Source organism: Macaca mulatta, chromosome 14, assembly GCF_049350105.2.
Source record: "Macaca mulatta isolate MMU2019108-1 chromosome 14, T2T-MMU8v2.0, whole genome shotgun sequence".
NCBI classification, from domain to species: domain Eukaryota; kingdom Metazoa; phylum Chordata; class Mammalia; order Primates; family Cercopithecidae; genus Macaca; species Macaca mulatta.
The window spans coordinates 87026253-87048349 of record NC_133419.1 but is presented as its reverse complement, the minus strand read 5'-3'; the positions used below and the strand labels follow the sequence as shown (position 1 = coordinate 87048349).

Below are 22097 nucleotides of genomic sequence, written 5' to 3'. Positions count from 1 at the left end.
TCTCTTCCTTCCAGCCAACTCAATGGAACATAGGTTAGTGCTTAAGCACACAGGTCCTAGAGCTTGAGTCCCTGGATTCACATCCTGGCTCTCTTATATGATCTTGTACAGTTCAGCAAACCATACCTTATTTTCCCAATCTGTAAAGTGAAGATGGCAACAATGAGGATTAAATAAATAACTGTCTTCATGTTAAGACATATAAAGTACTTGGAACAATATCTGATGTTAGTGACTAGCTTCATAGCATTTTCCATGTTGCTGCATAATATTCATGATGATCATTTTTAATAGCTATAAAACAGTCTACTGTGTCTACCCTGGCTACTTTACTTAATCATTACTCCTTTGTTAGATGTGTAGGTTATTTCCAGCCATTCTGTATTAAAAATAACACTGTCATAAATATCCTAGTATATACATTTTGGATTTTACCATATATAGATTCTCAAAAGTAGAAGTATAAGGTCAAAGGGCAAATATATTTTATGCCTTTGCTCCAGATGGGGAAACAGTTCTCCACAAAAGATTGTAGCACTTCAAAACACAAAGGATATTGGGACATTTTACTTTTCATTCCTCCCTCACCAGTCATAGATGACAACCTTTTTTTTAATTATCCAAATGTAATAAGCCATAAATAGTCCTACTTTAATTTTCTTTTGTTTTGTTTTGTTTTGGTTTCACCATCGTGGGGGCTTAGCGTTGCTGATTGTGATTACTTCATTGTGAGCTCTCTGTATCAGTCTATACCACTTGCTTTAACAGAGAACACTTAATATTTTAAAAAATGTTAATTGTCTATTAAAGAATTCAAAAGCCAAAAAAGAAACACTAAGGATCTGCTACGACTCCTGAGGCTAAGGGAACAAAGGAAAGAGGAGGTGGCAGTTAGTGGCATTGGTGTCACTTAGTGGCAGCTATGAGGCTAGTTCTCTCAGTGATGGCCAAACTGCAAACTGCGTTCAACTTCTGCTTCAAGAACAAACTGCTGCTGGGAAGTTGAAGAACTAAGACTGTGGGGCTGGCAGATTTAGCAAAACCAAATGCAGAACACTCAGTTAAATTTCGGTGATAGAAACAAATAATTTTTAGTGTATTTATGCTCATATTGCATAGGACATACTTATACTAAAAAAAAACTTGTTGTTTATCTAAAAATCAAATTTTACAAAGTGTCCTACATTTTACCTTGCAATCCTAAGAAGACGGATGATGCTGGGGGAGGGGGGAACACATTATCCCCCTCACCTAGCCCTTTTCTCCCTCTAGCACCTACTATTGGCAGAGCCCAGCATAGAGCAAGTTGGCAAAGCTGAAAAGTGGTTTGCAGACAAAGCAGTGTAAAGAAGCTGAGAAACAATTACCCAATAATTGGTACAGTCCACCCTTCTGGCTATTCAGCATCCACATACACTGTCTGGCACGTATGTACTTCCACACAACAAAAACAACTCTGGCCAGGTGTGGTGGCTGACGCCTGTAATCCCAGCACTTTGGGAGGTCAAGGCTGGCAGATCACCTTAGGTCAGGAGTTTGAGACCAGCCTGGCCAATATGCCAAAACCCTGTCTCTACTAAAAATACAAAAAATTAGCTTGGCTTTTTGGTGGCTGCCTGTAATCCCAGCTACTTGGAAGGCTGAGGCAGGAGAATTGCTTGAATCCAGGAGGCAGAGGTTGCAGTGAGCTAAGATCATGCCATTGCACTTCAGCCTGGGTGACAGAGTGAGATTCTGTCTAAAATTTAAAAAAAAAAAAAAAAAAAAAACTTCTAACAAAATGCCTCACAACATTTAACTAGTTTTCCAACAAATGAAGACATTCTCACCTTCTCTCCGACATGGGGATAGACAATGTCCCAACAGACATTTTAGTCAGCTCTGGAAGATAGTCGTGCTATCCACCTCTAAGCAGAATTAATAGCTCATAAAATTCAGTCACATTTGAAAACTCTGTTATCTAAAGACTAACATGTGGAATTAACCTCCAACAGAACTTACATAAAATAATAGGGAGGAGAAGGGAGAAGAAATTAGCTCATGTATACCATTATAGTCACATTATGATCAAGGAAGAAAAATATGCATGGCTGCTATATTCCTTGTTTCTGTAACCAGTCATGATGTCAAAGGTGACTTTTGTAAATTTTTTCTTCAACCTTCCGTTCCATGTTTTCTTGTCCTCAGACAGGACCTCAGGTGGCCAGGATTCTTTACCCAGTAGAGTGACCCAAACCTTCATTTCTGAAGGATCTGAATCCTCCATAGGCCTGAATCTCCTTCGTTGCAATAGTATTTATTAATATTTGCTATTGAGCATGGAAATATGAAGATACTCCCCTAGAAGACTCCCCTAGGCTTCAGACATAGTCCTCCTTGTCCTCACTGTCCCTTTGATTATCAGGATGAATCACAACAGCCAGAAAAGTAATCCCCTTCTTTGCCCACTTATTTAGCAGCATGAAGAGCCCCAGCTAGCCAGGGAGCTGTTTCAACTCCCAATTCAATAGAACCATGTCATAAATCCTAATGGAAGTATTTCCTTCTTGGCAACTGAGACCTCCAATCCAGCAGGGCACAAAATTAAAGAGACAGGAAGCAAAAATTCTGTATGTGGGTTATTAGGTGAAATGGTGAGAAGAGCCACTCCCATTTCCACCTCGCAATTTCTAGACCCATACATTTTGGCTATGAGAGAAAAACACAATGTCTTGCTTGCTAAGTCATCATACATTGCATCCCATAAAAGAGAAGCTCATTATCTCCATAAGGTGTTGCTTCGACTTAAGTCTTAAGTAATTCTTCAGTAGGCCATTCTACTGATCTACTAAGCCTGCTGCTCCTGAGTGGCTGAGCACAAGTTAAGACCAGTGAATTTCATGGCGTGAGCATATTGCTGCCCATCTTTTACTGTGAAGTAAACTCCTTGATTAAAAGCCTTGCTGTCTGTAATATATCTGGATGACAAACAGGTATTTCAAACATCCATAAATGATGGTGCTGGCAGAAGCATTATAGACAAGGAAAGAAATCCATATCCAGAATGTATATCTGCTCCAGTTAGGACAGATTTCTTTCCTGTCCATGATGGGAGCAGTCTAGTGTAATCATCCTGCCACCAGGTGAATGGTCCCCCCAGGGAACGGTGCCCATCAGGAGCTCAGCATTGTTCTCTGTGTTTGACAGGTTAATCATTCAACAGTAACAGGCCAGCTTGGTAAGATGAAGCCCATGCATAGCCTCCATCCTTACCACCATGGCTGTTTTATGCATAAGTCCATTAAGCTAACCCTGGGTGACTAAAGAAAGATGCTGTCTAACATACCCAGGCCATGCCATTTTGTTCACCTGATTATTGAAAGACTGTTTTCATCATGTCCTTTGATAAACTCTCACATGGGGCACAAATATCCTCTTACTCTGTATCTATCCCAAGAGGTCCATCACCTACCTTTTCCCCAGACCTCCTTATCACCAATCTTACTATTTTGTTCTTTCCAAGTCCCTGACCATTCAGCTAAACCATTAGCAACTGCTCATGAATCAATGTTGTGCTAACCATCCCTTGGACGAAAGCATACAACTAAATTTACCACATGAAGTCATGTCCACTGTCCTTCACCATTACCTTTGAAGGCTACCTTTTACTGGGGCTGTGAAGCTGCCACCACCTTACACTTCTAGTTGGTACCAGCATATTATTCACAACAACTTGTAAACCAAGCCCAAGTTTTTTCTCCTTGGTCAGCTACTCTTAAGGAATCCCCAATGAGGCCTTAGATGTGGATTCAAGGAAAAGTCATGTAGCAGTGGTTCAAATGAATCTGAGCCACCTACTCATACGACTTACTTATTCCTTCCAGACATACTCAAGCTATTTGATGATGGTGTGTGACCAGACACACCCAACCTTATGACTTGGTGGATAAGATACGCAGCTCAGGCCATATGGTCATTTAATGTCACATGGCCAGGTTGTGTTCTCATTTTTTAAATGTTTTTATGCATTTAGCCCTTATATAATTCTGAGAGGCTCGTGATTTTTTTGTCTTCCATTATATTTATCATTTTCTTTATGAATGATGGTGGTAGCAGCACCTGGCTATCTGATCCCATCTTATGGGGTCAAGTAACAAACCAGGAGCTGTTTCTCAACTTCAACAACAAAAAAAGTTATCTGCAAAAAAGAGCATGGATTTGCACCAAAACTTGCATGCCTACAGGGCATAAGGGCTAAGAAAAGTTGCCTGTTCCTCCACTGGTCCAAGGTGTGGGGAACTCTGCCAAGGGTCTTATCTTGGGAGCTGGGGGCCTGTGGCCAGAGGTTGATCTCAGGCCACTCTGTTTCAGGCACAGCCTCCGTTGCTGTGGCAGGGATCCTGGCTGCTCTGCGAATCACCAAGAACAAGCTTTCCAATCACGTGTTTGTTTTCCAAGGTGCAGGCGAGGTAGGTGGCATTAAGGGTTTCTTTTGTTGCTCCAGGAAGAGAATAAGAATGGATGGAAGTATATCAAAAAAGGGAGGCCTTCTGGGGTTCTGAAGAGAGGAAGCAGAACAGACATATTGTGATCATTGCAGCTGCCTAGGCTCTGACAATTGGGTGTCTCAAGACAAGGACTTAATTGGGCCTCCTGGGAGTCATGGAGGTGGGGGAAAGAAGAGGGGGTCATTATGGTGAGACATCAGATAAAAATGTTCAGCAGCTGTTTGCCCTGTGTCTGAACGTCCACCCTATGGTACCTTCCAGGCAGCTATGGGCATTGCCCACCTCCTTGTCATGGCCCTAGAGAAAGAAGGTGTACCGAAGGCAGAGGCCACAAGAAAGATCTGGATGGTGGACTCTAAAGGGCTCATTGTCAAGGTACTGTCAGTCTGGAGACCTGGAGGTTTCCTGACACCTTACAGCTTCCAGGAACTGGACTGGAAGAGGTCCCCAAGAAGTAAACTGCTCAATCAGAATAGAGAGCAAAACGAGGGCAATGGCCTAAACTCCAAAGCAGAAGATTCATCCCTAAGTAGCCTTAATTGTTTCTGTCCAAAAGTTTGTGCAAATGTGTAGATGTGTGCCCCTTTAGTCTTGTCCCCCACCACTTCCTGACTTGCACTAGCCTCCAGCCACATTAAATCATAGTTTCCAAAAGCAGCCTGCTCTCTGTCTTTCACATCTTTACACATCTTGTTATTCTGCCTGAATTGCTTTCCTCCGTTTTTCCACATGCCAACTCTCAACCCTTAACCCCTTCCCAGTTTCCTCCTTATCTTCTGATAGTGCTCAAATATTACCTCCTCCAAAAAGCTTATTTCCTGCATCTATGCTCCATACATTGTACTTACCACACTGTACAGAAGTTGTCCTTTTCCAGTTTCCCCACTAGACTACAGTCTTGATATCAATGCCTGGCACATAGTAAGTGCATAATTAATGTGTGAGGCATGAATGAAAGAATGAATGAGAGAGAAATAGTCCAGCTTCCAGCTAGCATGTGTTGAGAGACACAACTGAAGGACCCCTCCGTTAGAGCTATACTCGGTGCTTTAATTCCCAGAATTTCACTAACATAGAGTGTCAGTGAGAGACAAAAAATTATGGCAGAGATGGGAAAAGGGGAAGTGCATAAGGACATTGACCAAGAATGGCAGAGATCCTCAGCATAACTGACCTTCTTATTGTTCCATATGGGGCCAGATTTCTTCTGGAAGGAACTTAGCCTTGGAGATTCCTCTTCCCATCCCCACGTCTTTCCAGAGCATAATCTGGCCACAGGTGTAGGCTGCCAGAGACTGCCACTCTTCCCTCTTATCCATCTTTCAACATCATTCTTCTCACTCCATCAAGCTCAACCCTAGCCAAGGAGCTCTCAAAGCTGACATCTTTGCACTGGTTCCCATGAGGCCAGCTAACCCAAAGAAGTCATCAGAAGCATCTGAACCCATTTACCAGCACTTATGCCAGCCTGTCACCCACCCACTTCCATTTGAAGAAATGTGAAGAACTGGAGCTGTTTGGGCATGGCCAGTCATTCTAAGACCTTCCTGGAGCTTAGTTTAGTATTATTCACAGAGGAATTAATGGCTTTTATAAGCATATTCAAATAAGCTCCCTGACCCTGGGTGGCACAGGTCCCCATCCCTCAACTGAGCTTGGGTGGTGGGTGCCTTGGGCCAAAGGGTCTCGGTGAGACTCAGGCATTGCCCGAAAGCCTTTCTCTCCTGGCCCAGGAAGCCAGAATCCTAACAGCTCAAAGAAATTCTTTATGGATTCTCCATATGTGGTTTGGGTTAAAGAAACGTGCACACAAACACACATACCCCACTCTCACACTTAGGTCCCACCATGGGTTCTGCCAGGAAATGTAGTCAAGAAGATGGGCCCCAAAACATCTGACAGCTCAGACCAAAGCATGGGGATCAGCAGGAAATGCTCTCAGAGTTTCCAAATGCATCTGTACTCCTGCCCAACAGGCCATCATGACCACAGCTGCTCTGTGTTCTTTTCCTATAGGGGAGGAGCCACCTGAACCATGAAAAGGAGATGTTTGCCCAAGACCATCCTGAAGTGAACTCCCTGGAGGAGGTGGTGAGGCTGGTGAAGCCCACAGCCATCATAGGTAGGAGGAGGGAGGGTACCCACTGCCCAGCCCAGCTAACCCTCTTGACTTGCAGATGGAGAGACAGAAGCTCAGCCAGGAAGTCTAAGTAACCCATGGAAACAGCTATTTTCCCTATCCCAAGTGCAATTCAATGCCACAAACTGTTATTGAGTGGCTACTATATAGAAACCATAGAACTAAGGCACCAGAGTTAGGGGTCAATGATGCAGAAATATACAATACAATGAAAAAGTGCAAGGCTGGTCTCTCTCTTTCTCTTTCTCTCTCTTTTTTTCTCTCTTTTTTTTTTTTTTTTTTTTTTTTTGAGACAGAGTTTTGCTCTTTCATCCAGGCTGGAGCACAATGGTGCAATCTCAGGTCACTGCAACCTCTGCCCCCTAGGTTCAACTGATTCTCCTGCCTCAGCCTCCAAAGTAGCTGGCATTATAGGTGCCCGCTACCATGCCCAGCTAATTTTTGTATTTTTAGTAGAGACTGATTTTCACCATTTGGGCCGGGCTGGTCTCAAACTCCTGACCTCAGGTGAACTGCCCCTGCCCCACTGCCCCCCGGCCTCCCAAAGTGCTAGGATTTCAGGCATGAGCCACCACACCCAGCCTGGTCTCTCTAACCACAATGAGATGGGCATTCCTCTCCCAAAGCAGACCCTGGCATCTCCCTGTGTCCTGAGGAGCAGCTCACTGTCCATGGAAATGCCCAGGAATGCCTTCACAGGAGCAGCTTAACTGGCAGGGACCTGAGGTGGACCAGTAGTCCCTTAGAGATGAAAAGGAGGTCTCAGGCAGCTCAAGCAGGAAGATTATTTTCCGTTCTGCTCCCTCAGTCCTTGTGGCAAATGCTGGGCCCAAGACCAAGTCTTTCATGGTGTTCCTAGTTCCCCCACCACCACCGGCAGAAGAGGAATAGGTTGTTTTTAAAGAGTAGGCATCCCCACTACCCCCCTTTTCCCTGTAGGTGTTGCTGCCATCGCAGGAGCCTTCACGGAGCAGATTCTGAGGGACATGGCCTCCTTCCACGAGCGCCCTATCATCTTTGCCCTGAGCAACCCCACCAGCAAGGCCGAGTGCACGGCTGAGAAGTGCTACCGGGTCACCGAGGTCAGCGGGGAGTCCTTCCTTCCCCCGGCTGAGAGGACATAGTAACAATTACTATGAGTAACCCCATGAGGGTGAAAAATATTCGTACATTGCTGATGAGCAAACTGAGTTTCAGAAAGATGAAGTAACATGCCCAAGGTCACAGAACTAATAAGGAGTGGAGCTGGCTGTCAAACCCAGGTCTGACTCCAAAGCCCAAGCTCTTAATAACACAGAGGTTTGACCAGAACCCAGAACCTGAGGCACTTGTACACTCTAGGCTACATTCTGTCATGTCCTGGGTTGGCCCTGCCAGGAGGTGACAAAAATGTTACTGTGAACACCATCACCTTTCAGCAGTTTCTTGGCTGCTAAATAGCAGGTGAGGGCTGAGCTTTCTGGTCAAATGAACAAATGTGCTTTAAATACCTGCCATGTTCTCAGCACAGTGCTGGGCATTTGGGAGAGGATGAAGAAGGGTCCAACATTTGGAAAATAAGAATAGGGGGCCACGATTATTACCCCAAACCAATCTCCAAGTTCATCTCTGGTTTTCTTCCTGCCTCCAGGGCCGGGGGATTTTTGCCAGTGGAAGTCCTTTTAAGAGTGTGACTCTGGAAGATGGCAAGACCTTCATTCCTGGGCAGGGAAACAATGCTTACGTGTTCCCTGGGGTGGCACTGGGAGTCATCGCCGGCGGGATCCGGCACATCCCAGATGAGATCTTCCTCCTGACAGCAGAGGTATCACTGTCCTTGCTCCTTCAAATGCTTGCAGTAGGGTTTGTGGGTTAACACTGGGTCCTATACTGGATCTCTCTTATCTCTGCTGCCCATCTGCCCCAACGTTGCCAGTGGATTCCCAAAGTGCTTAAACCTCAAGCATCTCTCATGTCCACCCTGAAGCTTGACCTCTTCAATCACACATGGGGCTTTTGACAGGGAATGAGGAATAGTGGTGAAGGGTATTAGCAAGAGGCACTAACAGAGGAGGAGACATGCCTCATTCTGCCCCCTGCCTCCTAGCAATGCCATCTAGATGCCTAGACAGAGGAGATGCCATCAAAGCCACCTAAAACTGAGGGCTTGTGGACTATGATAGGTGATGGCTTCTTCTAGCCACAGGCCTTAACCAAATCACTAGAGTAACTGGCGATAGTAAGCCCCACTAGGACAGTTTTCTGTGAGGGAGGGGGTGGGTGTCATACCTGGTTTTTTCTCCTTGGAAGACCCAGATCTTGAACACTGATATGAGTGTTGGAGATGTACCTGTTCCAGATATTTTACTAGAAAAGTGCACAAAAGAGTTCTTTACTAGACATGATGAAAACCATGAAATAATTAATTAAGAATGACAACCTATATTCACACTAATGGTTATTGATAACAGTTACAGTGGCTGAAATTACCAGGTGGTTACCAAGTGCCAGGCACCTGACATTTATCCTTGCCCTGACAAAAGCAAGGCACAGAAATGTCTCTGTTGGGAGGTTAAGCTAATCAAAGCCATATATAAATATTAAACATATTTACACGTAATAAGCTCCAAAGGCTCTCCTGTGACTTCTAACATCCTTCTGCATTTCCTCCTCACTGAGGCACTGGTGAAAGCCTGAAGCCAATGAGACATGTGTATGGCTTCCACACAGCCCTGTCTGGATCCATTTCTGTGAGTCCCACAGGGAGCTAACCTCATGCACCAGGTCCCTTCTTACTATGTCTAGTCTTTGAGCCCTGGCTCTCCAAGGCTGTGCAAATAATGTCTCCTAAAGGCTCTTCAGCTGCCCCCTGCCCCATGCACACTAATTATGACTTTGTGTTACAGTTCTCTCTTCCTCTTGTCTGAGTACTCTGTTTGTCTTTCTTCTCACTGCTATGGTGGGTGTTCTTGTCCTGTAGCTGTGAGCAGAGCTGTGTGAAGCCCCCATCAGATGGAAAGAGTCACTTTCTGCTTGAAGTCAGCCTGAAAGCAAAGTCCCCTGTTGAGTAGAAACACAATTGCTAGAGTCCTTCCTGTGCAATACCATGAGACATCCACACATCTGCCCCACTACCTCCAGTACAGTGAGACAGTTCAGCTCCATCATTTCATGAACAGTGTCCATCAATTATACAGGAACCTCTCCTGGATCTACTTGTTATCACCCATTGTGAGGAAGATAAAGCCCCTCCCCTATAGGAGCTCACATTATGGTCTTCAAAGGCCTGGCAAGTTATATTTCTGAAAAGGGTATTTTTAGTGAAGATAATTTAAGTTGAATTTGATTTTCAATTAATATAGGCTTTAAGGAGATGTGCATGCACCACCTCATTTCATTGTAACAACTCTGTAAAATAGGTCAAGCTTGACCTATGACCAGTGAGCATTTGACTGAATGAATGGAAAAGAAAGATGGAAGTGTGAGAAGGAGGTAGAGGGGGAGGCTCACTTCCATCATATCTGAAAACATTGAGGAGAGACCAACTTCTCAGTCTTGTCACTTCTAAGACACACAGTTCTCAGAGAGCACAAGTGGCATTTCTCAAGTTTAAATTTAACACCAGAAGACTGGGTGGGAGTAGATTCAGAGCCACAACATTAAAGAGGTTGATTTGCAAGGCTGAACAAACTCCAGCGTCTTAGCCTGGAGGATGAGGGCCTGTGGCAGATGAGGCTTAATCCTCAGAGGCAAGCTCTGAACCTGGAAGGGAAGCTATGGGAGGCTCTGTTCTCAGGATGATGTGCTTAGGACATTTATTTCAATAAGGTATGAGGCTTAGTCACTCACTGGAGGAGAGGCCTTCCTCAGACTGAGACCAGGGCTGGAAGGAAGAGCTCCAGGAGACTGAACAAAAAGATATAACACAGGCTAGATGGTCACTCAAGATGGTACCAAGCACGTAGAAGGAGGCTGGGACCCAGGAAGTGAGGGACCCAGGGATCCCCATGCAATAGGCTGGACCAGCCAAGAGGAGATCTCATAGCCTTTGCTTTGCAGGCCACAAATTTATTCATCTTGGCTCTAGTGATTTTCCTTTGGAATTCAGAGACACTTAATGTTGTTTTAAGCCTCAGCCAGTCTTACAGTACAGAAAGGATGTGTCCTCTCTTAAGCCCAAGCATTAAGCTTCCCTGGTAACAGAGCCAACAGTTGGAACTGCAGTGTTTGACTAACTATGCAGGGTGGGGTGAGTCTCTAGGGTAATGGGTTGGGCTTGTTTTGGGAAGGCAGAGACTCAGCTTATTCCTCTCGGTTCTCTCCTTCTCCCCAGCAAATTGCCCAGGAAGTCTCTGAGCAGCATCTGTCCCAAGGGAGACTGTACCCACCACTGAGCACCATCCGAGACGTGTCTTTGAGAATTGCCATCAAAGTAAGGGGCATCCTACCCCTGTAATATGGGTAGTGAGGCTCAAACACTTTCTCTGTCTGTGACTTTAGGAGGGTTAAGGGGATGGAAACTATGGAGACATTGGATCTTCTTGAGCTGCACTACACGTAACCCAGAGGCTGGGTGACAAACTCTTGTTTGCAGCTTGAGCTCCACCCCAAACACCCACCCAGGCCAGTTCTGGGAAAGCTCCTGGATTTCCCCTAATACACCAAGCAGAAAGGTCATCAAAGTCCATGGACCAGAATATGGGAATATTTTAGAAATGACTCATAAGCGCCCATTTATAAGAAAGGTCAGCTTGCATAGCATCATGGAAAAAGCTCAGACTTTGGGGTCCCAGCTCTGCCAATCAGCAATGGTATAACATTGGCCCAATCACTTCACTTCCCTGAGCCTCAGTTTCCTCCTTCTTCAAAGGGCCAGTAGTTCCTCTCCCAGAATTCTGGAGATTGGCAGAGAACAGTGAAAAAGCTCCATACCCAGTGCTCTCTCGGCCAGGGTAAATCTCTTCCTTCCCCTTTTTCTCAGAATGGCTGGCTATGGGGTGATCAGTTTCATGGAATATTCCAAACTATAAAACTGTGCAGAGATGATGGGTTTTCAAAGAATCAGAACATGGTGCAATAAAGACTGGCCCAACATTGATAACTGTTAAAGCTGGATAATAGATACATGAGGGTTTATCATACTATTATTTCTATTAGTGTGCATGTTTTACATTTTCTATAAGTTTAAAAATAATTTCAGAAAATGCATTGTACAACAGCACACACTACTCACGAGTTGTCAGAATTCAGAATCAAGCCTCAAGATTAACAGTCCAGCTCAGGGTCCAGCTTCACCCTGTCAGTTTCTTCCTTTGGGCGATATTTAGATTCACATTCTCCTGAAGCCAAATCTAATACCCAAAGAACAGTGTCTAGGCTGTTCATCCAATTTAACCCATATTCTAGTGGAAAAAAAAATCAGGTTCTAGACACATTTGCCTGTTGTCTAATTTTATCAACACTGCTCCAGAGAAAAGTCTCTTTACTCCCATTTTACAGATGAGGAAACTGAGGCTCAGCAAGGATAATATCACCTCTGAGGACCCACAGGCCTTTGGAAGCAGGCAGAATTTATGCTGAAGCCTCTTGATCCTGGCTCAGTATTTATTCCGCTATGTTGAAGCTGCCTGTTCAGAAAGAAAGCTTAAAATCCTTCCTATCCAGTTGTTTCATGAGTGATACTCATGAAAGGAACAAATCTGGTTCCTTAAGGTGTATTCCCCTCCCTCATGATCCCAAGCAAGGATCCTTACGCAGGTTTCCCCTTAGATTCGGTTCCTTAGCCAAACATGTTTTTCTCTAGGTTCTCGACTACGCGTACAAACACAACCTGGCTTCCTACTACCCAGAGCCTAAGGACAAGGAGGCTTTTGTAAGATCCCTGGTCTACACTCCAGACTATGACTCCTTTACACTGGACAGCTATACTTGGCCCAAGGAAGCCATGAATGTTCAGACGGTCTGATGCAGTCTCAGAGCCTGGTATGGGGCTAGATGAAGCCCAGAGTAACACCCACAATATAAATGGGTTCCAAAATGGCCCAAGTGAATCCTTGTCGCTGTGTTTTTTCTTTTAAACTTTCTGGTATGAGAGGAGGTGCCAAGGCATACAGTGAATAAAAGCCTTGTCTCTGAAGGCCCTGGGAGTTCACTTTTCTGAACCCTCCTCTGAGTTCCTTCCTAAGCATTTCTTCATCCATTAATCACCAACTATTGGCCAGGCCTTGTGGGAAATGCAGAATCTCACCTAGAATCCTACCTTTACAGAGCTCTGGCTCTAGTGGAGGAAACTGGACACAATTCATTTTGCCATAAGGGAGAAAGTGGTAAGTTCATGAAAGAAGAGCAGATAAAAACTGAGGGCAGTCAGAAAAGGGAGAGGATGCTTCCTATGGAAATGTAAGAGAAGGCTTCAGGGACAGCAGTGTTTGCACTGAGTCCCAAGAAGAAAAGATGGGTGGGAGTCATGGGGAGATGAATAATGTGAGCACAGCCACTAGCCAGAAAGCACAGTCCACCCATCAGGGAGTTTAGTCCATGTCAGCAACACACGCCCTTCAAGACTCGGCAGTGCGTGAAATTAAGAGTGGCTAGGGGCAGCTCGCTAACTATTCAGGTCACTGCCCTTAGGTTGCTGAGTCTTAGACATTCTTTTTTCTAAAAGGAAAACCAGAGAAATGTGGGTGGGGATGGTCAGCCTGCCAAGGAGTGAGGAGGAAGAGAGGCAGTGAGAGGAAGAGCACCACAGGGAGTTCTAGGGAAGACTTCATTTCATTTTCCTGGCTCTGGAACACACTCTGGCTTCCATCCTTCATTCTCTGAAGTAGTTGAGCAATCCAAAGCAGTTTTCTTAGTGAGTAATATCAGTCCATCCTGGGTGTTTCTTAGACCAAGTTCAGTGCTAGCCTTCATCTCTCTCATGTTCAGCAGAGCCCATATCATAGGGGTGGGGGCAGGAGAGAGCTTGCAGCCCCCTGAAATTAGATACTACTAAGATGTTAAGACATGTTGAGATGGCAGCTTCCAGCCTCTAATTTCATTGTATAATAAAGGAATCAATAAATCATGCTTAGGGCCCTACTCCTGCTGCCACCTCAGCCTCAGGATCTCCACTGCCAGCAACGAATAGGTCCTATATGACCAACTCTCAAGGACAGACTAGATGGACTATTAGACTTATAGAGGAGTAATTAGCAGAGATACCACTCACCTCTTGCTCAGGTCTTATTCTTCCAAGAACTGCTTCCTCGGTGCTGATGTTTCCTCGGTGCTGATGAAGAATATCCTGAGAAAACATCCCTCCTCTACGATCCTTGGGCTCATAGAGAATGAAAAACTATTCAGAAGAGAGTTTGAAGAGTGAAGCTGGAATCTGAACACCATGGAATTTTTGACACTATCTTTTTACATCATGTCCCACAACTTCTTCTGTACCTCTGCTACATATCCTTTATAATCAATATAGTAGAAAAGAAAAGCAATAGTAGAGAAAATCAATGAAAGCAAAATAGGTTTTTTGAAATGATTAAACAAACTTCCGCTATACTAAACAAGACAAAAAGAAAGAAGATACAAATTACACTTCCTTTGTTCCAGCCACACTGACCATCTTGCCAGCACTAAGCACATGTGCTTTCAAGCCTGTGCTGATATTATCCATGCTTGGTCTCTCCTTCTGGGAAGTCCTTCCCTTCCCCTTTTTTCTCTTTACCGATTAAATTTTAGTTCACTCTAACTTTCTGCCTGGAAACAGCATTCACCCTTACAATTCAAATGCAATTGGCTCTATAGAGTAACAGAATCAATAACTAAATTAGAAATCAATAAACAGAAAACTATGGGAAATTCCAAAATACTGGAAAACAGTACATTTCAAAATAACCCACAGATCAAAGAAGAAATCACAAGCCAAGTTATATATGTTGAACTGAGTTTTTAAAATCATATGAAAATTAATAAGATATAGCTAAAGCAGTATTTAGAAAGAAACTTTATAGCTTTAAAGGTTGTCATGGTTAATTTTACGGCACCACAGGGTGCCCAGATATTTGATCAAATGTTATTCTGGGTGTTTCTGTGAGGGTATCTTTGGATGAGATTAACATTTAAATCATTAAACTAAGTAAAGTAGATTGCCCTCCACTAATTGCCCTCATCCAATTAGTTGAAGGCCTGAATAGAAAAAATGGATTGACCCTCCCTTGAGTAAGAGAGACTTACTCCTACCTGATGCCCTTCTAACTGGGATATTGGCTTTTTCCTGCGTTTAGACAGGAACTATACCATCATCTCTCCTAGGTCTCCAGCTTGCTGACTCACCCTATAGATCTTAGAATTTGACAGCTTCCATAATCATGTGAGCCAAGCCAATTCCTTATAATAAATCAACAGAGAGAGAGAGAAAGATCCTATTGATTCTGTTTCTCTGGAGTACCCTGACTAATGCAAATTTCTATATCAGAAGAGAAAGAAAGAAAGAAAGGAAAGAACAAAAGTCTCAAGTGAATAATTTAAACTTCCTCCTTAAGAAACTGGGGGTGGGGGACAGCAAACGAAATTCAAAGCAAGTAAAGATTAGAGCACAAATCAATATATCTATAATAAGTAATGAAATTAGTAATTAAAAAATCTTTCCCCCAAGAAAAGCCATGTCCAGATGGCTTCATTTGCTGGAATTTATCAAATACTGAAGTAATAACACCAATTATTCAGAAACTCTTTCAGAAAATAGGGGAGGGAACACTTCCCAAATCATTCTATGATACTCGTATTGCCATATCAAAGCCAGATAAAGGTAGCACAAGAAAAGTACAGGCCAATATCCTTCATGAATATAGATGCAAAAATCCTAAACAAAATATTAGCAAACCAAATTCAGCAACATGAAATTTTAAAATTACATACAACAAACAAGTGGGCTTTATCCTCAGAAATATAGTTTTTTAACATTCAAAAATTGTTCAGTATGGTTGTTCAACAATATTAATAGAATGAAAGACAAAAAATCATACAATCATGCCAATAGATATGAAGAAAGCATTTGAAAAACATCAACGCCTGTTTATGAAAAAACTCTAAACAAAGTAGAAATAGAAAAGAACATCCTCAACTTAACAAAGGACATCTATAAAGAGCCAAAGATAATATTTAATAGCAAAAGAATGAACACTTTCTCCCTAAGATCTGGAACAAGGCAAGGATGTTGTTTTTACCACTTCTAGTCAACACGGAGGGTGTTTAGCCAGTGCAACGAAGCAAGAAAGAGAAGCTAAAGGTGTCAAGACTGGAAACAGAGTTAATACTGCCTTGATTCACAGAGGACCTAATCCTGCATGTAAAAAATGCTAAAGAACACATACACATTCATTCATTCATTCATTCATTCATTCATTCATTCTCTCTCCTCTCTCTCTCTCTCTCTCTCTCTCTCTGTTTACTGGAACTAATAAATTAATTTTGAAAGGTCACCAAACACAAGGTCAACATACAAAAACCAGTTGTATTTCTATATGCTGGCAGCAAATGATCTAAAAATAAAATTAAGAAAACAATTTCATTTACAACTGCATCAAAAAGAAAAGATACTTAGGAATAAATTTTAGAAGTGCAAGTATAGTATACCGAACACTACAAAACATTGCTGATAGAAATTAAAGGTCTAAATAAATTGAGAGAGATTCTTTGTTCATGGATTCGAAGACTCAATATTGTCAAAATTGCAATTCTCTTCATATTGATCTATAAAGTCAACACTATACCTATCAAAACCCTTGTAGGCTTTTTTGGTGAAAACTTACAGGCTGATTCTAAAATGTATATGGAAATGTAAAGGATCTCAAAGAGTCAAAAAAAAAGTATAAAGAAGAACAAAGTGCCCTATTCAATGTCAAGAACCTTCCATAAAGATACAATGATCAAGACTGTGTGGTCCAATAGCAGAGCCGTGAAATCAATCTAAGTTTTCATCAGTCGATGGTTGGATAAAGAAAATGGAGAAGAAAATGAATATATATGTACAATGGAATACTATTCAGCCATAAAAAAGGAATAAAATCATGTGTTTTGCAGCAACATAAATAGAACTGGAGGCCCTTACGTGAAACAATTCAGAAACAGAAAGTGAAATGCCATATGTTCTCATAATTGGGAACTAAATAACGCATACACAGGAACAAAGAATGTGGAATCTCACTGGAGAACTGGAAGGGTGGGAGGGTGGAAGAGGAGTGAGGCATAAGAATTTACTTAATGGGTATAATGTGCACTATTTGAGTAATGATTACACTAAAAGCCCATACTTCACCACTATGCAATATATGCATGTAACAAAACTGCACTTGTACACCTTAAATTTATACCAAAAAAAGACTGTGTGGTCATATAAACAAATGAAGCAGAACTGAGAGTTCACAAATAAGTTTTTACATTTATGGTAAATTGGCTTTTAATCAGAATTACTAAGGTAATTCATTGGGGGAAAGAGAGTCTTTTGAACAAATTGTGCTGAAACAATTGAATAGCCACATGCAAAATAAAGTTAACTTAGCCACCTCACACTAAACACAAAAATTAACCTTTACACATCTCAAAACAAACAAAAACTAACCTGAAACGGATCACAGACCTAAATGTGAGAGCTAAAACTGTAAAATTTCTAGGAGAAATTATAGCAGAAAATCTTTATGACTTAGGTTGAGGAGAGTTCTGAGATACAACTTTAAAAGCATGATTCATGAAAGAAATAAATTGTGTTTCATCAAAATTTAAAATTTTGCACTTTGAAACACTTTTTTGGGGAGGAAAAAAGACAAGCAGCAGACTGGGAGAAAATAATTGCAAATCATATATCTGATAAAGACATTGGATCCAGAATATATAAAGAACTACTTCAACTTAATAAGATGACAATTCAAATTTTAAAATGAGGAAAATATTTAAATCAGCATTTTATCCAAAAAGATAGGTGAATGGCTAACAAGCACATGAAAAAATGCTTAACATTATTAGTAATATGAAAATTAAAACCACAATGGTATAACTACGCTCACCAGAATGGCTATAATAAAAAAGAGATGCGTTGGTAAGAATGTGGAGAACTTTGTCTCCTAAGCACTATTAGATTGAGGGGGAGTTCCTTTGCCTTTTAAGTCTTCACTCTAACTCCCCAGCCTCCCATACATAGCCCCAGTATTCAGCAAGTATCATTTAAGAGAGTGGATGCTGTGGTTGCACCACCTAGATCCTGCCTTGGGTCTGAAACACTCATTCTTCCAGATGCCATTATCAGCTGAGGGCCCACAGCTGCATTGCTCTCTAGGCATTGCCCTCAACAGAAGGTGAACGCTTCACCCAAGATTATGCCGTCATCCCCAAGGGAAGCCTACAGGCAATGACTGGTTGATTCAAGGGCCCAAAGGCCCAGCTTCCTAGCCTCAATTGAGAACACCTCTAAATAGCCATCCCATCCTCAGAGCTCCCTATGAGACTGCCTGAGGCTACTGTTGCAACTGCTATGTATCACCATTCAACTTCTTATGCCCTATCCTATTTCTCTTGCTCCCCCATAGGTGTGGTTCCCTGAGAAGACACCCTAATAATCCTTTGGATGCCAATCTCAGATTCAGTGTCTGTTTCCTGGGGAACCCAACTTATAACAGGTAGAGGAAACTGGCCAAAGTTCTTAATTTTCCAATTTGTTGCACCAGCCCCACGTGACCACCAAAAGCTTTTCTGGGTTTCCCTTTCCCTCAGGACAGACCCTCTTCATGGACCAAGCTTGATCCTTATTAGTCCATGTCCAGAATCAGTAAATGTCCCTAGAAAATAAAATGGTCACTTACCTCAGGAGGCCTCCTCCCTGTCTGGAATTCCCATTCACCTAGTCCTTATTGCTTTCATAGCTCTCACATATCTTTAAATATGATCTTTGTAATTTTTCCATCTTTTTCTAGTTGTTGCAGGAAAAGTTTTAGGCTGCCATGACCTACTACATCCTATTTAGAAGTGGAAGGCTCTAGAGAGATTTTCAAAATTACAGATGTGTGGATATTAACTTCTTTCCTAATTTAATTGAATTGTGGTGATAAAAGGTGTTCTGTATTTTTCAAATAGCTTAAAATGTGCTGAAATGGGTTTATAGTCAAATATATGGTCAAAAGTAATAGTTCATGTACTCTTATAAATACGTATTCTCCCACTGTTGGATGCAATGCCCTTTGTATGTTCATGGGATTGAGTTTGTTGACTGTTTTGTGTAGATCTATATCCAGAATCTTGATTTTGTGTACTTGATCTGCTTCTGAAAGAGGGACAATAAAATTTCCCACTGCTATAGTAAACTTGTCAATTTTCCTTGTAATTCTGTCCATATTTGCTCTATTTACCTTGGACCAATGCATATTTACCTTTTAAAATACATTTACTAAATTAAAAGTCCTAGTTCATATGTTCTGCACAAGATCAAAACAACATTTTACTAGAAATATTTCATAGTCTCCTCTAATTTTGTCTTCGGGGCCCTCCCTGTTAAGTTACACCCCAACCGTAAACATCAATGATAAGGCCTTTTTATCTGAAGACATTCAACACATATGCTTCTGTACAACGTGGATTTTGCATGAACTTTCAATCAGACGTTGATTTTTCAAAATGGAGGTTTTCATAACAAAATGAGATTAGAGAAAGACATCAGATAATCACAAGATGTGTAAAGACTCCAACAAAATCACCTGTTGGACAAACTTCATGTATACTGTGACCCATGTGGGATGGTAAACATGAAGCAGGCAAATAATCATATAGGCCCTACTTGCAGTGTTTGATATGACTTAAGGCATGAACTACATAAAGTTATAGTTCCTGGAGTTTTAATTCTGTATGACACTAAAAATACACAAATTTTGTACTGAGGATCTTGGCATCTAATCTGCAGATTTCTTATGTATTTTTTCTGGCATGGGAATAGCACTAAGCCAAACATAGAAGTCGCATTTCTGTTAAATTCGTGACTTTTCAATATCCCTGTGGAAGCTTCATCAGACTTATTCACTAAGCCCATATGTTGGCTAAAATGTACAATAAATTAGGTCTTGTCTGAAGTCCCACTTTCAAGGCAATAGCATCAGGCAGTCAGGTTTATTGAATACAACAATTGTTTCTGTGACCACTGGAGTCTTTGAAGCAAAGCCGCATTTGAGAACGATATTTCTCCAAATACAAAAGTTGCTTGCTGTTAAAAGCGCCGCGCCGTTTTTCTCTTATAAACCGTACTGCATCTTCGTTTTTCATTCCACTTTCAATTAATGCTAGGGCAACAAGCACCGGAGTCCTCCCAAGACCTGCAACACAGTGAACGGCAATACAACAACCAGGTTCTTCACGAAACTTAACGTCTACAAGACTTAACCAGTCATCAACAATCCGGTTGGATGGTGATGAACCATCATCAAAAGGCCAATCCAGAAACTGGATGCCTTCTTTCTCCACAAGAGCAGGGTCATAAGTTGCTTCACATACTCTTACCATTGTGGTAACCCCATATTTCTTAAGTTCTTCTATAAATCTGTTTAAGGTCGAATTGGTTGGGTTATGTATGATTAGAAATCTCATGTTCCCGTATATGACTTCCACTGGAGCTGGGTGATTCATTAGAGCCATGTTAATTTAGTTTTAAAAAAAAAAAAAAGACACTGATATGGTTATGAAAAAAATTAAAAATTTTTGAATACAGAAATGATGTCAAGAAACTGAAGTCTATGCCAATATACTCCACTTGAAATTCACAGAGCTTTGAATATGAAGTTGGTACTGACAGGAAATGAAATGAACCTTCCAACAAGAAGCCGCGGTTCTTCAATTCAGTAATTCTCAGCCAATGGAAAGGAAGTGCGCCAAGGGTTACCCCATCTAGGTCAGAACTCTTGTAAAATGCTCTGATGATCTCAGTTCTACACTTCTGTGTCCAGGTGACCTGCTTTGCGGGGGCTTCTTGGTGGGGCAGTAACGACTCTCCACCATTCATTTGTCCTCATAAAGGTCGTGCTGAACCTGGCAGTAATCTCCAGGGCCCTTCAGAAACTCCATAAACACGCGATCAAGAATACCACAGAAAGGAATATGTTTACTCAGAACAATGGTGGCCTAACCATACAGCTGGGCCCGCGGGCGGCCGCAGCACTGCCTGGAGCAGCCGCAGGCGTCGCGGTGAAGCTGCAGTGGGATAACAAACTCTAGGAGGACCAGCTGAGCGCCTCCACTGAACCAACATGCGCACGCCGAGGTGCCGTTGCGTCACAAGCCCTCTCTTTCGTAGACGGCGCGCGACGCGCGAACCCCTTCACTAATCGCGGTTGGGCGGACCAGTGAGGACGTCATCACTGCCGCCGCCGACGTGAGCCGGTTGCTGAAGCGAAGAAGCGCTGGATGAATTCAGAGTTTCCTTGTCTCCCACTCGAGAGGAGAGGGACTGAGGAGCGACGCGCGGGTGGTGGGATAGGAAGCATGGAAGAGGCTGGACAGAAACTGCAGGAAGACAAGGTAAGGTTGCGGAAGATTTCCCAGCCGTTGACTCTGACTAGTGTATCTTTTCCTACCTGTTTCATGTTTGTGTCTCTTGGGAACAACATAATATTTGGCGCTTTTTTTTTTCCGCATAAATCCAGTCTGACAAACTTTTTTAGCTGAAAAAGCACGTATGCATTTTTGCCCTCTTATTTTATGCTATTTGACCTATATTTCTATATTTTTTACCCTTTCTTGACTTGTCTTGGATTAAGGTTTTCCCTCTACTCTTTTGGAAGTTTTTATTGGGGCTAATACTTCCGTAGCACTTATTTTAGGGTAAGCGCTGTTCGAAGCTTAATCTAAATGTAATACAAAACCCCTATGAATTAGATACTAGTGTCATTTCTACTGTCCTGTCTTTAAAAACCTAGGGATAGAACGGTAATTTGCCTAAGGTCACACAGCTAGTAAATGGCAGGGATGAGACTGTTTTTAAAAAAACTAATTTTTACTTTTATTATAAATTCAGAGGGTGCACGTGCACATTTGTTACATGGGTATATTGCGTGACCCAGACTATGAATGATGATTCTGTCACCCAGATAGTGAGCATAGTACCCAATAGGTAGTTTTGCAAGGCTAAGATCTGAATCCCGGAATTTTGGCTCTGGAGTCTGCCTCTCTAATACATATGGTCTATTATATACCCTATTTGTGTTCTTTTAGTGCTTAAATAACTTAGAAAAAGTCAAACATGGTTCAGAATCTTTTCCTGTCTCTTGAAGGAATTCAGTATGCTTTAACTATTAACGTTGTCAAGCATCTTAATCTTTTAATGCCACAAATTGGACATTATTGTTTATACAAATCAATGTTTGTTTACGTTTATTCATATTATCAGTTTCTTTGCTCACTATTCCTTCTTGCAGCTCGATTCTTTCTGAGGTTACTTTCTTTTTTCCAAAAGCATTTTTTTGGAGGTTCCTTTG

The 22097-nt window shown here is 42.2% G+C and overlaps 1 protein-coding gene, 1 long non-coding RNA gene and 1 pseudogene across 4 annotated transcripts in view; 2 read left to right on the top strand and 1 right to left on the bottom strand.

Annotated features, from left to right (window-relative positions):
- Positions 1-12656, top strand: part of ME3 (malic enzyme 3) — a 224489-nt gene extending 211833 nt beyond the window's left edge. For all 3 annotated transcript variants that reach the window (XM_015115374.3, XM_028833894.2, XM_077964167.1), the window contains 7 exons: positions 4351-4448; positions 4749-4862; positions 6504-6609; positions 7567-7709; positions 8258-8431; positions 10940-11038; positions 12410-12656. In XM_015115374.3, the coding sequence (XP_014970860.1) occupies positions 4351-4448; positions 4749-4862; positions 6504-6609; positions 7567-7709; positions 8258-8431; positions 10940-11038; positions 12410-12571 (896 nt within the window). In that variant the 3' untranslated portion in view covers positions 12572-12656. The remainder of the gene's footprint in view (positions 1-4350; positions 4449-4748; positions 4863-6503; positions 6610-7566; positions 7710-8257; positions 8432-10939; positions 11039-12409) is intronic.
- A 7026-nt stretch (positions 12657-19682) lies between these two features.
- On the bottom strand, positions 19683-20262 carry LOC144334438 (protein tyrosine phosphatase type IVA 1 pseudogene; annotated as a pseudogene).
- A 735-nt stretch (positions 20263-20997) lies between these two features.
- LOC114672372 (uncharacterized) overlaps positions 20998-22097 on the top strand; it is an 82006-nt gene continuing 80906 nt past the window's right edge. Inside the window, exon 1 of the long non-coding RNA XR_013404244.1 lies at positions 20998-21141. This is a non-coding gene — a long non-coding RNA (uncharacterized LOC114672372). The remainder of the gene's footprint in view (positions 21142-22097) is intronic.